This window comes from Anguilla anguilla, chromosome 4, assembly GCF_013347855.1.
Source record: "Anguilla anguilla isolate fAngAng1 chromosome 4, fAngAng1.pri, whole genome shotgun sequence".
Lineage (NCBI taxonomy): Eukaryota > Metazoa > Chordata > Actinopteri > Anguilliformes > Anguillidae > Anguilla > Anguilla anguilla.
The window spans coordinates 26,678,654-26,695,887 of NC_049204.1; the positions used below are offsets into that span (position 1 = coordinate 26,678,654).

General features: G+C 49.6%; 1 protein-coding gene across 4 annotated transcripts in view; it reads left to right on the top strand.

Moving 5' to 3' along the window:
• The window catches only part of lrp8 (low density lipoprotein receptor-related protein 8, apolipoprotein e receptor), a 114,453-nt gene extending 97,571 nt beyond the window's left edge, over positions 1–16,882 (top strand). The window contains exons 10-19 of one of the 4 annotated variants that reach the window (XM_035413702.1): positions 270–441; positions 2,683–2,910; positions 3,825–3,943; positions 4,353–4,492; positions 7,191–7,332; positions 8,424–8,576; positions 10,055–10,399; positions 13,955–14,023; positions 15,126–15,313; positions 16,459–16,882. In XM_035413702.1, coding sequence (XP_035269593.1) covers positions 270–441; positions 2,683–2,910; positions 3,825–3,943; positions 4,353–4,492; positions 7,191–7,332; positions 8,424–8,576; positions 10,055–10,399; positions 13,955–14,023; positions 15,126–15,313; positions 16,459–16,497 — 1,595 coding nt within the window. In that variant the 3' untranslated portion in view covers positions 16,498–16,882. Of the gene's footprint in view, positions 1–269; positions 442–2,682; positions 2,911–3,824; positions 3,944–4,352; positions 4,493–7,190; positions 7,333–8,423; positions 8,577–10,054; positions 10,400–13,954; positions 14,024–15,125; positions 15,618–16,458 lie in introns of those variants that run through there. The other 3 variants (XM_035413703.1, XM_035413699.1, XM_035413701.1) reach the window with 3 other exon arrangements.
• Positions 16,883–17,234: the final 352 nt, after the last annotated feature.

Here is a 17,234-nt window from a genome sequence, read left to right on the forward strand (position 1 = left end):
AGATCTTATAGTTAAGCATGTATAATTGATAAAGAAACCAGATTACTAGCTGGAAGTTGCACAAAGCAATTAAATGTTGTTACTCATTTCCCATGTCAATGTTTCAGTGATTATGACCATAAAATGTATTAATAAATGCATTCATGTTTAGCATTTGGCTGCTGCCTTCCTTCTTACCATAGCTGTTCTTGAATTTGTTCAGCTGTGGAATTGACCAGTGGTAACCCTTTCTGTGCTGACCTGTCACCTTCCACTGTGCCCTCTAACAGGGAAGAGCCCCTACCTTATGTTCACCAACCGCCACGAGATCCGGCGCATCGACCTGCTCAAGAGGGACTACACCCAGGTGGTGCCCACCCTAAAGAACGCTGTGGCTCTGGATGTGGACGTCACCACCAACAAGATGTACTGGTGTGACCTCTACCATCGTAAAATCTACAGGTACCTACTGATCCTTCTCTCTCTCTCTCTCTCTCTCTCTCTCTCTCTCTCTCTCTCTCTCTCTCTCTATTCTCTCCTTCTCGAGCTTCCCCCTCTGAAAGCTGTGCCTCTCTGATGCCATTATGGAAAAGAGACAACCCGCAATTAAGACAACTCCTGACCTGTGTAATATTTGTAAACAACACCACTACAGAGCAGTCCTCAGTCTCTCACTCGGTTCAGTTTGGGTCTCAGGATCAGAGACATTACCACTGACTCATATTAACGTAAATATGATAATTAGAAGATTAGTGCTAATCCTAAACAGCCTGAATATTACCAATTCCACATCCTGAAGATGTTTCTGCACTTTTAAGTGCAAAGTATGCCTTTAAACGCATGCTATGGAGGTGGCTCATTCACAGGTTTGAATATTACTGCCTTTAGAGAAGCTTTGCCACGATGCTGCATTTTTTAACCATGTCACTCACGTATAAGCCTTGGCCTTGCCAGGGTGTCCTGCCTGGTAATTGGCTGGCTGTACCTTTAGAGAAGGAGGGCTCGATCACTTTCACCTCCACTCCTCTAGCCTGCTGCGCTAATTAGCGGTGATCTCCTAAATGATATGCACCTCAGCTTGCTGTTTAGCCCCAGTGATCTCTTCTCATCTCTTCCTCGAGTGCGGTGCAATGACATTGCCTAACGCAGGAGACAGACGTGCTAGCGGCTTCTCCAGCTTTGACACAGAAGACACACTTTGGGCGCGAACGCGTGGGTGCACGTGTGCCTACGTGTGTGCGCATGTCTCCCTCTTTCACAGAGGAGGGGCTCGGGAGTAGCGAAGCGGTCTTTTGCCCCGTGCGTCCTTCACAGTTTCTCGCCCTGCTCAGTTTTCATTAGCCCCGCGCTCCGTCTCTCACGGAGTCGCCCTCAGTCCTGACTCCAGGAGCGGCGCTAAATCATTTTTTGCCGAGCCATATGTTGCCGGTAATTTACCTCCTGGAATAATTGTCTTCATTATTCATTCTTATATCCGGAGGTCTTTGTGAGGGAAAGTGAAGCGCAGGGTTGGTGAGCTCTCGCGGGGCCCTGGGAGCGCTTGCAGAAAGCCCCGCGCTACTCTGCGGCGGCGGCGGTGTCACGGGCGCGCTTCTGCGGCCCAGGGGAGCGGGGAAAGGCCACCGTCTCATTTCAGATTCCATCAGCGGTGCTATTTTAATCCGCCGCTCCGCCGCGGTCCCTCTTCATCAGCGGCGGCCGCTAACGCGAGCGCGGCCCATCCCGACACGCCTCGCAGTCCGCTCGTGAGCCAGACCGTGGCACGATGACTTCTGACGCGCGGTGCTTTGATATTGACTCGGTAGGGCTCCTCTGATTTTCCCAGAGAAGGCCGTCTCTAGTGCACCCGGTGATTTATATGCTACCATTGCTGTTTTTGTTGTTGTTTGGTGTTTTTGGACTAATTAATTCTGATTAGCATTGTTTAGGTCGATGTGATCTTAAGTTCCAGCAGTAATTAAGATGTTGAGACAAACAATAACACAGGCAATTAGGGCTGCAATCTGTTTCCCATGTTTATCCAATTCATCTGCGTCTAATCCTGGTCAACTTCCCTTCTCTTCCTGAGACACCCAGAGAGCCCTGATTTATACAGCTCAAGTTCCCCGCTCCAGTTTCTCACCTCTTATATCTTACTGTTATGTTTTGTTTCTTATGCGCTAGATTAAATTTGGGGCAGCATCTTCCTAATAATAGAGATCTCAGTGGATCCTCAAAATGTAAGACTTGTCATGTTGTAGGTACAGGGCTGGCTCTTTCTGGGAATTAAAAGACATTCTTCCGAAAGAAAAGAGGGGGCTTTCTAAAACTGGCTTTTTGAAAGCCACTGTGAAAAGATGTTTCCTAATCATATAGTTACGCTGACAAGCCCCATGGAAGTGGTGGTTTTTGTTTGCCAATCATTGGATAGCGCTCTGGCATGCTTTGTGTTCACAGTTCGCTTTTCAAGTGTCATTTCAAAAATAATCAGGTCCGCACTGTGGATTATGTATAAATTATATGCTATATTAATGCAGTTTGTCAGATTATGTTTAATTTAATCCGTATATATTTTCAATGTATGTCAGACAGATGTGAAATATCAGTGATGTACAAAGAATAATGATGGTTCTGTAATAGACTCTGCTCTGTGCGCGGGTGTGTGTGTGTGTGTGTGTGTGTGTGTGTGTGTGTGTGTGTGCATGTATACTCCTTTTTTCCCAGCGCGTACATCAACAAAGCCAGTGACTCCTCACAGCAGGTCACCCTGATAGACTCCGCCCTGCAGTCCCCTGAGGGCCTGGCCATGGACTGGGTCCATAAGAACCTGTACTGGACCGACTCCGGAGATAAGACCATTTCTGTTGCCACCGGAGACGGAAAGAAGAGGAGGGTCCTGATCGACACCAATCTGAACGAGCCTCGGGCCATCGCCGTTGACCCCAAGCAAGGGTGAGAGGGCGGCGGCTAAGTGAGAGGGCGAGTGAAGGGCGAGCGGTAGATAGTAGAGCGTCACGCTCGGCGTCAGGTAAGGCTGACAGGAAGTCAGGATGAGGAGCTGGAAAAGACAGAATTAACCTCTCGTTATTGCTAAGCAAGGCAGAAACTGAGGGAGGCAGTAAGTCTTACAGCTGTAAATGTAAGTGACTGTGACCTGGTAGACTGTTTGTAATGTTCACCGTAACCTGGATAGTATTCTGCTGGTTTCATGTTTCATCTATTTGGTTCGCCCTGATGGTTCTGTTCCCTCAGGTTACTTTCCACTCAGATAGCCACAGGTAGAGTACAGGTAATACATGTACATATTAAAATGTGAACATTTTACATAATGCATGTAAAATGTCCACCTGTACAGAAGCTCTTGCTGTACAAAGTGAACTTGTGTATCCTATGGTCTGCACATTGTCTTGAATGCCAGTAGGCTCTTCAGAAATATTTCTCATTTCAGAAGCTCATGTCTGCATTCAGTCATCATATGAAATATATTTAAGACATTAGACAGTTACAAACAATTTCATGTTTAAAAAGAATTGCAGCAATATGCGGTTGGTATAATGTGCTTAATCAAGAGCATTATTAAATGGCAATTGCTAATAAATCTTGACATAAATTATAGTTATTTTCAAGATTCAGCAAATGTACCAATGATACACAACATAAGTCCCATAGTCTTGGTAAATAGGTCTAAACTATAGAGTACTGCACATTCTGAATTGTCTACCCATGAGTGCACGTAGACTGAACAGGTGCTTTGACACTCAGTGGAAATGTGAGTAGGGAGTGGGGGGACGTGTGTACAGTAGCTTCTCTCCCTAGTCCGCTGTTAAATTGTCTGACCGCTGTGCGGCTTGTTCTCGTGTCCTCAGGTTTATGTACTGGTCCGACTGGGGAACCCGCGCCAAGATCGAGAAGGCGGGCATGAACGGCGTGGACCGGCAGGTTCTGGTGTCGGAGAGCATCGAGTGGCCCAACGGGATTAGCCTGGGTGAGGGCCTCCGTGGGAGGAGAGGGGGTTAATGAAGGGGCGGCCCGCTTCTCGACAGTGCTGTAAATCATTCACAGGGCCCCGCGCATAAATCAGCCAGCCGTTAGGAAAACTGAATGGAATCACACGAGCCGCTGTGTCAATATTCTCATAATTTCCCTCCCCCGGAGCATAAGTCAATTTGAACAGCGGTCATGGCTGGTGGGGAAAACACAAACGTAGAGCTGAAACGTCGCTCCAAAAACAGAATGCCTGCTCCGCTGGTGCGCCGATAGAATGTTTATTTCATACTGCCTTTCATTTCTTGCCCGGTAGTACGGCGCTGGCCTTCAGTGATGGGGGAATTTCAGGGTCAGAATGGTGAAATAGCCCCGCATCATACTAAAACACCTCTGCCTGTGCGTCACAGACTTATCCAACAGACGGCTCTACTGGGTGGACTCCAAGCTGCACCTTATATCCAGCGTGGACCTCAACGGGGCCAACAGGAAGGTGCTCCTCTCCTCGTCCGACCAGCTGGGGCACCCCTTCGCCCTGACGGTGTTCGAGGTAAGGGGTGGAACCTTCCGGCAGTCGGAGGGCGGGTCGGAAGGGATGCATTAAGCACGGGGAGTCAGGTCACACCGCATGGCCCGTAATACCGGCCACTTGATTAATGGCCCCTTGGAGACCGCGGCAGGCAAGACAGAAACCAAATCAAAAAGCCTTTAGAGTCGGGCAACAAGAGCAGCACCCCCCTGCACAGCCAGGCCACAGCCCCGCGCCTGTATATCACAGCCGCGGCTCTCTGACAGGGTTTATGATCCGCTCGTTCGCCCCTCCGGGCCTGTGGCAGCTGCCGGGAAGAAGGAATAATATTTCCTGTCTTCGTTTCGGCTCCGTCTGCAGCCCAGGAAATGGAGCGCGTGCGTTTTTGCTACTGAGGTGCAGAGAGCGATCCCTGACCTTCTTTGAGTCTCCCCAGTCGCACTCTCGCTGCCGTGAAACCACTTCAAGCGCCGGAGCAGCGCGGTGCCGGGCCCTCCGAGCCTTGTGGGTTTCATGTGTTCTAATCACCCTGTCATATCGCGCACGGAGAGACGGAAGCCAGGGCGCATGTAATCCTTGTTTTTTTCTGTGTCGCTGCCGCGAACGATTCGGGGCGGGTAGTAATGGTGTCGCTCCGCTTTGCTTGACTTGCGCCGGGGGTTTCGTTCCTCGTCTGACATAGGCAGAAATTCGCCGTAGTCGATACGTGCGGAAAGCGATTCGGCCTCGCACAATTAAGCCCCATTGCTGAGTGGAGGCCTGTTACAGGGGGCTTACCCCCGCGGGCGGGAATAATGTGTCTTTCCTGCGACTGTCAGCGTAATCACTGGCTCGGCGTGTGCGCCGCTCGTGAGCAATGGCTCACGTTCGGCCAGAGACAGCCCGTGCGCCCGCTGCTTTTCCAGCCGTTGAGCAAATTAGCATACAGTATATTTTTCACTCACGCCTCAGCTCGCTGCCTTAGGAGTGATAAGGCTCTGTTCTGTCACATGGTTCTGTGAGGCTTGGGAAATGTGTCGCGTGTGAAGCTGATTAACATTTTGTCGGGAAAGATGTCACAAATGCGTGAGTCATAGCCGGATGCTGGGATTTGCTGGAATACGCTGCCTCAAAGGTTAACCTCCTTGTGGTATTGGATTTGCTTGAGCCGTGTGTTTACTCAGTACAGCAGTGACACACGGGATCTGTAGATGCTGAGGCACCATAGAAAATAACAGGGATTGTGGAGATACTGCAGTGCTGATAAGTTGCTGAAGTTGCATGCTGTCTGCCTTTTGTTCTTCTTGTGTCCTAGTGGTTGTAGTTGATGGTTCAGTTCAATTCAAATATCCTTACATGGTCAGTTTTTCTGCTATAAGCTGCCTGTGAAATGAATGTCATGTAATATTAAATGTATTTTTTATGTTTGATAATCTACATCAATGTTAATGTTATACATTTCAGTGCATAGATTAATACAATACAAGGCTTGCAATACAAGCCTTATGTTTCCTCGCTTTCAACATATACAGTAACTCTATAGTGTATATTAATCACTATGATGTGATGTATATTCAAATTGGTTTTCAAACCATAAAGGTATCAACTATTATTATTATTATTATTATTATTATTATTATTATAATAGGGTACAACAAGTACTGCAATCATAGGTATAGGTTTTCAGCTTTAAGGGAGAGACACTGCTGAACTACCTAGTCTCGCTGAAGTCTTATACTAGCTGGTCTATGGACAAAATCATATTGGGGGTGACACGACTCCCTGTCTTATGGCTTGCCCCCAGACCTATGGCATGGCTGCAGTATCCCAGTTTATGGCCCGAAACATTGTGTCTCACAGTGCTACAGAAATGAATCTGACACATGCATGGTCTAATGGCCTGCATGTCCTCGTATGTGAGGGGGCTGGCACAGTATTCTCATTACAGTACAGCCGCATAGACACAAGGTGAAGCTTGTACACATCCTCTGAAGTTCGTACACGCATAAGAATTTTTTCACTCCACTTTCGAGTTTCATAAATACATTCTTCTAAATCAAGTTTTATAAATCGGTTTGTGCATCGATGTTCACCTAAGATCAAATTTATTGAATTTAGGATCAAATTCATGCATACAAATGTTTTATAAATGAGGCCACAGGACTGAACCTCCAAAAAGCAAGCAAGGTAAAAAAACACCCAGTGGGAGGAAAAACATTGAAACATTGGCAAGAAAAAACTCCCCAAATACAATTTGTATTTCAAATAGTAAAATAGACAGCCTTCAGAAAAGTAACAACTTTGTAAACATGAACCTGTCTGCCTTCTTTTGAAGAGATGGGGTCTGAGGAGGTGCCATGATGAGTTAGCTTTTCTTTCTGTATTTCGTCTCTTTCTGCTGCCAATAAATCTCAAGTTGCCAAGGCAACAGGAGAACCATCCTCTTCCATCCCTCGTGCTGTTATGCTATCGCTTGAGAGTCTGATAAAGAGGCACGGAAAACTTGTCCTGACAATCGAGGTGTTGCTTTTCACACAGAAAAACTAGGCTTGCCTCCAGAGTCCGTGGGCCACTCTGATACTGGAAGAAGACTTGGATTTGTGACTTGGGCGTGATTAGACTCTGCTGGTTGTGAAGAAGGGCCTGTGATCCAGAAGGGCTGATATCACTACAGCTCTGTCACTTGACATCCGGGAGGTAAACTGCAGATGGCCTGACTTGCCTCCCTGTCTGCCCGCAGGACCGGGTTTACTGGACCGACCTGGAGAACGAGGCCATCTACAGCGCCAACCGTCTGACGGGGCACGACGTGGCCACCCTGGCCGAGGACCTGAACAACCCGCTGGACGTGGTGGTGTTCCACGAGCTCCGGCAGCCCAAAGGTCAGAGAGGGCGCGCCCGCAGGGGCGCAGAGAGTGCGGCGGTCTCTGTGATCTCTCCCCACGCCACTTCTCTCCCCCCCCCCCCCCCCCCCCCCCCGGCTGGAGCTGATTTACATGTCTGCAGGCCGCGTGCGTCTTTGTAAAATGATCTCGCTTTTCACTGAGGCTTTCATGAAAGGGTAAAAAAAAAAAACATCAGTGTGGCAGACATCAAATGGGTTTTTGTTTGAGGGAGACGGTGAAAGTGTATGTGGGTGTGTGTGCGCCATGTGAGTGTGTGTGGATTATGTGTTTTGATCCTTTGTTTTCTCTCTTCTTGTGTCTCTGGCGGTGGTATTGCTAATTGCCCTCCCATGCATTAATAATGAAAGGGTAGTGTTACGAGATAAAGCGAAGATTTAAGGCAATCATGCTGGAGAACGCTGAAAGCAATGAAAAATGCGATATTATTTGCATGACCTTTAGCGTGGGCTGGGAGTGTTTTGCCAAAAATATTTCAATGTGAACTCCATCACCTGAGTACCTCAGCCTCTGATTTATGTGCTGCTGAAATGAATCATTCCGTATTATACAACAGTGTCCTTTAAAGAACCGAACACGGGTGATTAAACCAGCACCGGAGCTATATCGAGCACTGGGGAGACTTCATTTCAAAATGTTCCCGTCTTTTGTTGGAAGCTGAAATTTCTTATCATTTTTTACCTTTTTATTTCTGTTTTGCTTCTCTCCCCAAGGCATTTTCAGGGAGGATTTTTATTGTTGTTTTCTTGTGCGTGTGCTGAACTTTAAGACGCAAACTGGCCGTGCCAGAGCTGGGAAGAAAGCCCGCAGCTCCTCGGGAATCTGAGGCATCTTCGGCAGTGACTGTGTAGACAGTTTGATTAATCTGGCCCCGCTGCCCCGGCTCTGCGGAACACGCTGTAAAGTAATCGTGCTCCTCGGCAGCCCCGTTAAGAGAACAAAGGGCTTCCAGGGCATTTTCTGGAAGTGGCGCAGACCCGGGGTAGCGTGTGATCGTGGCGGTGTGAGCGGGCGGCTTTTGTTCTGTTGACTCACGCGTTCTCTTCTGCTCTGCTGTGTTTCTCGGGCAGCTCCGAACAGCTGTAACGTGGGGAACGTGCCGAACGGGGGCTGCGAGTACCTGTGCCTGAAAGCGCCGCAGATCACCGAGCACTCGCCCAAGTACACCTGCGCCTGCCCCGACGGCATGGAGCTGGGCCCCGACATGCGCCGCTGCGTGACAGGTGAGTACGGCCTGCCCTCAAAGGCCCGCCCCCTCGCCCCCTGCCTCCCGCCCCGTCCCCCACCCTTCGCCTCCCGTCCCCCACCCCCTCGTCCCGTCCCCTCGCCCCTCCCCCCACCCCCCGCCCCCTTGTCCCGTCCCCCCACCCCCTCACCCCCCGCCCTTGCCCCGTCCCCCGCCCCCCTGCCCCGTCCCTCGCGGCTCTGAGAATAGCAGCGGGCTGTCAGACGAGACTGTGGCGCATTGCGCTGGAAAGCGCCGCGGCGAAGAGCCCGGGAGATTACATCCCTCTCCCGCGTCCCGGAGTCAGAGGCGCCTGCACATGAAGAAATGGGATGAGGAACCCAGCCGTGCGCACCTGCGAGCAGCACCCGCCAATCCCGCGCTAACAGGAGCGCCGCCGCGCCAAACTTTAATCTCCCGAGCCGACACGCCGATCAGCCACGCTCCGGCACGGGCCGCAGGGCGGCGGGGGCTTCTGCGGGGTGGGGGCCCCTCCCCCAGTGAGAAGCCTCTGTGCTCAGCAAGCGGGGTCGCGCAGGAGAGGGCGGGGTGACCTTTAAAGCTGCTTGTTGGCGCTGGGGAAGCAGAAAGGAGAAGTGCGCTCCATGCAGTAATGTCTGGTGTAATGCTTTTAAAACAGATGAGTGACAGGTCTGGCTGCAGTTCAGCCCTGTGCCAGGCAGTGTACCAGCACACACACTTACATACAGACACTGTACACATACGCATATGGACAAATACACACATACTTACATACAGATACTGTACACATACGCATATGGACAAAAACACACATACTTACATACAGATACTGTACACATACGCATATGGACAAAAACACACATACTTACATACAGATACTGTACACATACGCATATGGACAAATACACACACACACAGAGTTACATACAGATACTGTACACATACACACATAGACAAATACACACACTTACTTACAGATACTGTACACATACGAACATGGACAAATACACATGAACGCACACATGCACGGCATACACATAGATAGAGCCACGTCTGAAGGGAAAACGTGCTGTACAGAGACAGCAGCCAGGCTCTGTCAAGCACTCTTAAGCCTCTGCTGCTTGTCTCCATATTCGTGCACATTTTCCATATTCAAGAACTGTGTGCAATATTTCCTACGCTGAGCTGTACTTAGCAGAAGCCTCTTGGGTCCATGCATTACATGCCGAGATGCTGCCAAAATGTGTACCTGTGATCGTCATTCCCTGTACACCATTGTGCATTGTACGGAAGTGGTTTCGCTGTGTGTGGCTCCCATCTTTCAGTTTTAGTAACTGAAACCATGTGCATATTTTCACCTGTAACTGTAAAATGATGAAGGTTTGCCCTGCGCTAACAGTCAGTTAAAGAAATTGAGGGATGTTATCACTCCTCTATAAGATTCTGGGCTGTACATCATGATATCCTCATTCAGCCTGTTTCTTCCTCTTCCAGCTCCGCCACCTGTTAAACCTAAAATGACGACAGCACAGCCCACAACTACCACCACCACTCCTTCAACAACAACGACTACAACAACCACAACGACAACAACAACTACTACTACCTCCACTAGTCCTACCACTACAACTACTATCACTACCACCCCACCAGCCACTATCACTGCCACCACCACCACACAATCTACAACTATGTCAACAAGGTCCACCCCCCCTGCTCCCCCCAGCACTGCATCCAGACAGACGCCACCTTCAACGACCCTGCCCCCCGTGCAGGGGCCTCTCCCCACCATCCAGACTAACAGCATTGTGAGGGAGAACAGCAACCTGTCCCATCGCTGTAAGTGCCCCTATGAGTGTGTCTGTGTCTGTGTTTAGAGTGTGTGTGTGTGTGCGTGTCTGTGTGTGCGCCTGTGTTTCTGTGTGTGTGCACATGTGTACGTGTGTGTGTGGGCACACGCATGTCTGTGTGTGTGTGTGTGTGTGTCTGTGTTTAGAGTGTGAGTGTGTGTGTGTGTTGGTCGTCTGTGTTTGTGTGTGTGTGTGTGTTTTTGAGTAATGTCTGCTGTCTTATACTTATGCCCTGAGGATACAGTCAGATGTAAAATGTGCCAAAGTCAGAATGCAGCAACATAACAGACTCCCACTGCAGTCCTGCAGTGAAAGTGCTTTCCTAGAACAGCGGGATAGGTTCTCAAAAAGCTTGTGCTTTACATTTTATGAAGTTGTACTTTATGCTTTAACCCTGTAAGGTATAAGATAATCAATATGTTATTAGAATATTCTTAACTGAACATTCTAACACTGATGTAACAGTCGCTACTGGTAATAGAAAGCAATGTTCTAGAACACTGACGGAAAAAAACATTCTAGAAGACCTACTTTTCAAGGGATTAAAAGATGAAGCATCTCCCAAATCTGTCACCCGGGTGTAAAAGGTGAGTGGGAAAAGACGTATGATCGCACAGCTGTAAGAATTCGCTGAGTCGCTGAGCAGACAGACGTGTAAATCAGTTGGGATGATAAATGGCACCTCTCAGTGGTGTAATCAGAGGCTCAGATTGGTGAATTAGTGGTAATAGGTGGCACGGAAAGGCAGCCGGGCTTATCCGGTGAACACTTCCCTATGCCAGTTCCTCTCCTCGCCTTTGTTTTTCTTGCATCTCTTCTCCTGTAATTAGAGTGGGCGGGCCCGTGTACATGCACCTGTCACTGTCAGCGAGCGAGGCTTCAGCACCCCATAAATCACCTGAGGGTTCCGCACGTAGCCTAGCGTTAGCCTAGCCTTAGCCTAAAAGCTGCACCGTGAAGAGTCGCGCAGCCCCGGTGGCTCTGTTCCAAAGCGTTCGCCTCCTTCTGCAAACCCTCTTTTCTACTGCGGCCTTCTTCATTGGGGTGACTCTTCCACACCTGCAGAGGTTCAGGTGATGACCGAAGAGCTGTCGGGACAGTTTTACTGGCCCGGCTCCTGCGAGGCTGCCGTTTGTGACTGACAGCCTGTGACGGACAGCTGGGGCAGGGTGCGGCTGTAGTATAGAGGGCCATATAGAGGGAGGACATACCCCTGTCTCTGAGGGTCTCTGTAAGGGCCCTGCATGCTGCACTGTGACCCCCATACGCACACCGCAGTGTTCGCTGGCATAGCGCTGACTGAGGGGCCGTTACTCACAGCGCGGGATGGAATTACCGCCCCTGCCAGCCTCGGAACGACGCCCGCTGGAGAGCGGCAGCAGCCAGGCCCTGGCAGCGTTTGGACCGCACTGTCTGGGCCCTGCTGGAGAACGAGCTGAGCTGGGAGAACCGCATGCCAAGCATGCAGGGCAGGAATCATACAAAGGGGTGGATTTTAAAACGTTCATGGTGTCAGCGTCATTAAACAATAGGACCGCAGAAGGCAGGCAGTGCCCATTAGAAAGCGTGCTCAGTGATGAATGGTGTGTTATGTGGCTGGAAAGTCGCAGGAGTCAGGATGCTCTACAATTACTCTACAGGCCTTTAAAAGGTCCACAGGGTGTGAGAGAGGGGCAATCTCGGCTTTATGAGAACAGATGAGAATCAATGTTAACAGTTCTGGACTTGATGTGTTTAGAAGGAAAATGGAGTTGCGTAAAGAAAGCCGCTTTCATTGGAAAGGGAAAATTAGCATTCAAATGTGTAAACAAACAGCAGTATGTTCTAATTTGCTCACTTTGAAACTTTTTCACCTGCTGAACACGTCCCTCGCCCTGTTTATATTGCAGCTCTGTTTACAAATGGACCAAACGCTTAAGCTGCAGTGTAATGGGCGAAACCTCTGAAAGACCGTCAATGAGGAGTTTAATCTCTCCTGAGCGTCTAGGAAGTAATGTTTGGAAAGTGTTTGGGTTCTGTGTGGTTTATGAGATTCAACAGAAGGTTGTTTGTGGAATTTAAATGTAGCTTGCTAAATAGAGCTTAGATATAACACCACAACTGGCAATCTGAGGACACAACACCACAACTGGCAACCTGAGGGTCCAGTTTCAGACTGTATCGAGCAGAGTTCACTGAGATAATGGAGTTCACGGCTCCTGCGTCTGAACGGCTACGCTTGGCCTCCAGCTCCAACATTTGTATATAAATGATATTTCAAAGACATTTTTCAGGACAATAGACAGCCCTAATTACCATGAGGATCAGAGCAGAAAACAAATCATGCCCCATACGGAAATCTAATGTATGGGGATTTTTCATGTATGACATATATGAACATGAGGGAATGCCATATATGTCCTTATTAAATCCACATATATGAAAACTAGTAAATATTGGTACATTTTCATATATGGCCATATGTCTGACAAATATTGCACATATATATGCAAGCCATCTAAGAATCTTACATTGTATATCTATATTTGTCATATGTTACTAATTTATACCACATACATGTGAAATACATATATGTTGAACATACATGGGGTTCACGTAAATCTCCATATATCCAGAGGGGGCACATATGTTTGGTCTATATATGACTATTTATGTAATATATAGGACAGCCTTCCCTGGTATAGAGGCATATATGTGCATATATTCCTTTTTTGTATGGGACTAGTGGAAGATTCACACAATCCCTCCTGTAAGAAGTTGAGCCATTAATGTTTCCAGTATTATGCAAATCTTTAAAACTGTAGGCATCAAATACAGGTTCCTTTTCACAATAGCACTTTCCCAAAAATTAAAATCAACAGAAGATTACATTATTGGCCATTGCTGCATGTTCTCACTACAAAACTATAATGGAGAAATGCACTGATACTATCTTTGCATTTTAATAGGATTTCTTTATTTCATTGGCTGCAATCGTCTGCAAACTAAAGTCATAATTTAAAAATGACCTTTCAATTCCGAGGTTGTTGAGTGTTGGCTGAGGTAAACTGGTTAGCAGTAATATTTACCTCAGATTCTGCTTTACCTGTGTCACTGTAGTCCAATCCACTCATGTCGATCTTCCACCAAGGCTCAGTTCTCCAGTTCTAATTGCAGTATTACTACTGGCCAGGCCCCCTGTGATTGTAAGTGTAAGCTATGATTTTTGCCAGCGGAATGCTTTGCTCTGTAGACCCCAGGGTGATGCTATGGTTGTAGACGGATGAAAAGCACTAAACCCTTCGCCTGGGACAGAACGGTCTCCTCAGAGTCAATGATGTGTAAAAATAAAAGATGGAGGAGGTGAGACTGCTGCCACGTGCTGCGGATTTAAATACAGATTGCTGTGGCTCGGGGGAGTGCCAAGGGGCTGGCCAACATCGGGGGGGTGGGGGGGGATTCAGCTCTTGGCTGGTGATGGTGACAAATGGCACACTCCTCCTCATCCTTCAGCATCTCTCTTTCTTTCTCTTTTTGTCTGTCTGTCTGTCTGTCTGTCTTACAGCTGGAAGCGAACGCTACCTTCTGGGGAACCACATAACGGTAGCAGTACTGGGAATCGTCATCCCCATAGGTACATACAGTTATGCCCCCCCGTTTCTCTGTCTCTGTTCCTCGTTTTCAGTGCTCTTTCCTCCCAATGCACCTGGAATAATTGGGTCAGAAAGCTTGTCTGTTGCTGCTTTGGTTGCTTTGCCCCTCCTGCCTCCCCACCCACCCCCTGCCAAATCGTAATGGAAATATTTCCTTGGCATGAAAAAAATCAAATAATCTGAGGTGACTAACTTGATTCACGCTAACATGTGTGGGATCAGTGGAGATGTATTAGGTGTCCGGAAATATTTTCATGAATAGACTTCCTTTATGTTAGCAGTTGCGCATAATCAAGGTCTCCCAAGTAGAATGTGCAGTCAGAAAGGCATTTTAGACCATTTCACCTTGCAATTTAATCAGTCCCATTCCCACACTTTGCTTTCAATATCTAAGGCATCTTCATTGCTTAAATTTTTTATCCATTTACAGGGAGAAGAAATTGTAGTGTAGGTCAGTGTAAAATTGTAACGTTTGCAGTGGGAGAATGAAAGCATGTGACCAACACAAAATGTGGCTTTGTCCCTCCACCGCTCCAACAAAAGAGTAACAGAGGGCCGTTTTGGAGTATTTCCAGCGCTGGGTAGGCATTTAAAATGAAGCCTGGGTTTATCGGCCCGCTCTGTGAAGCCGAGCGCAGTTATCTGCTCCCTTGATTATGAGCGCGCCTGCGGCCGCCCTTCCTCCTCCCCCCTGGCCTGATTTGCATGGAGGCGCTGGGCTTGGGCGAGCGAGCCCCAGCCGCGTGCATGGAGGCGCTGGGCTTGGGCGAGCGAGCCCCAGCCGTGTGCATGGAGGCGCTGGGCTTGGGCGAGCGAGCCCCAGCCGCGTGCATGGAGGCGCTGGGTTTGGGCGAGCGAGCCCCAGCCGTGTGCATGGAGGCGCTGGGTTTGGGCGAGCGAGCCCCAGCCGTGTGCATGGAGGCGCTGGGTTTGGGCGAGCGCGCCCCAGCCGCGTGCATGGAGGCGCTGGGTTTGGGCGAGCGAGCCCCAGCCGCGTGCACGCCCGCCCCGCTCTGACTCCTCTGTGGCTGTTCCATGGTTAACGCGGCGCCGTGTCTGTGGCTGTATGTTAAACGCATGCAGTTCCTATCATTGCTACAGTGCTCATCGGCCTGCTCTGCACCGGCGGCTACCTGGTCTGGCGCAACTGGCGGCGGAAGAACACCAAGAGCATGAACTTCGACAACCCCGTGTACCGCAAGACCACCGAGGAGGAGGACGACGAGATCCACATCGGGCGGGCGGAGCACATCGGCCACGTGTACCCTGCAGTGAGTGGCCAGCCCTTCATCGCCCTGCCCCTCGGGGGCGGGATCTCCGATCCGGGGTCTCACTGGTACTCCACCCAGCCCATGCTCCCCAGCACTAAGTGAGGCGGGGCCATCGGGGGGAGGGAGGGAGGGGGGTGCAGCTGGTGTGTGGGTCCTATTGGCTCCTGGGGCCTGCGGGGTACAGGGTCAGCCACTCAGGCGCATTCACACGCCGAACTCGCCGTCAGGCTCCGCCCCTCCACAAGGTGAACACATCACGGTCTGTCCAGTTATATTTCTAACAGCTCACCTGGATTGATTTTTTTTAAATCTTCTTTTTTGAAGGACACAGTACTGGTTGTGCAATGTGAAGGAAGTCACAGTGGTATTCACCTGTGCTGTGTTATTTTGGCTTTGAAATCATAAGGGACTTCTATGGCCTTGAGATATTTTTACTTACACGTTTTAATTAGGGCCACTTCTCAAATGATGAACATAACATGATCAGCACCTTAGATAGTGGGACAATCTGTACGGATTTTGGATATTCATTCATTATATGTTTGTATATTTATTTCAGCATGGTGAAATCTGTGTGTTTACATGTTTTTGTAAAGCGTTGTTTCCGAGGCGATACAAAGGGAATTGAGTGGGGAAGGGAACCTGCTAGCATGGTGTCGCCCACTGCGCGTGGGATGGAGCAGTGCAGGGTGCTGTGATGTCACAGCCTCTTTAGGGACCCCGGCGCGAAAGTGAAGGTCAGAGAGGCAGGTGCGCGCGGGCAGGGAGAGCGCGGGAGAGTGCACATTCCCCTTCGCCGAGCTGCGCCGCGCTCGCGTCCCTGCTCCTCGCGTTATCCGCACCGCGTCTCGGACGCGCTGACGCCCCGAGGCGGCCTGCATTCACTCCGGTAACACGATTCAGCGCCGCGCTATCAGTGCTTAAAATGACAAGCGGGATCAGTCCCATCTAGATAATTGGGCTCCGCCCCCCTCTCTCCTCTCTCTCCTGCCCTTTCTCTCGCTCTTTCTCTCGCTCTGTCTGTCTTTCTCCTCCCCGTCCTCCTCCCCCCCCTCTCGCTCTTTCTCTCTCTTTCTCCCCCTCCCTCTCTTTCTCTTTGTTTCCCCGGCGCTCCTTGTTAACGTGGTTTTATCTGCTCTCCGCAGCGCGTGGCGCTCAGTATGGAGGACGACGGATTCCCCTGAGGAGCGCGTTGTGGTCCCGACCCCTCCTTCCTGCTGTCAGGGGAGACCGGCTGAGAGAGCTGGGGGATGCATGCTCACTCGTAGAGACCCCATGAGGTGGGGGGGGGGGCGGGGGAGGTGTGCTCCACCCTGCTTAGGTTAAACAGCGGTCCACCACCTCCTTTATAAACAAGCTGTTTTTACTTACCGTACTACCACCGCCTCTACTACTGTACTACCAACACGACTACTACTCCCGCTCCTACTCCCCGCTAGCAGTAGCCGAGAAAGCTGCTTAATGGTGACTAACCTCATTGCTCATCAGTGCACATGTACATAGAGCCTGAATTCCTCAAGTACCTTGCGAGGGATATCGGCTGTGTTTGTTATTTGTTTTTGCTTATTTATTGTGAACGATCCGGGCCATGCCACCGATGTGCACGTGGCACCTTTATGGGCACTGGAAGGTGGGGTGAGGGTGGGTAGTGCCAGAGGGCAGCGCTACAGGGGAGCAGCAGGGCCGAACTCTAGGGACAGCATTATGGGAAATCTGCTCTACTGGCATCAGAGGAATACAATAGTTAATGATGAGGGTATGTTTTTTTATCCAGGAAGACCTGAAGCCTCTTTTGTAGTGTACTGAATCCCACAGCCTGGTCTGCCTGATTACTTAAATTGCAGCACAATGTCCACCCCACACACAAGACTGAGGATAGCAGATAGCAAAGAGACTTGGTGTCATATATTGCTTGGTAAGG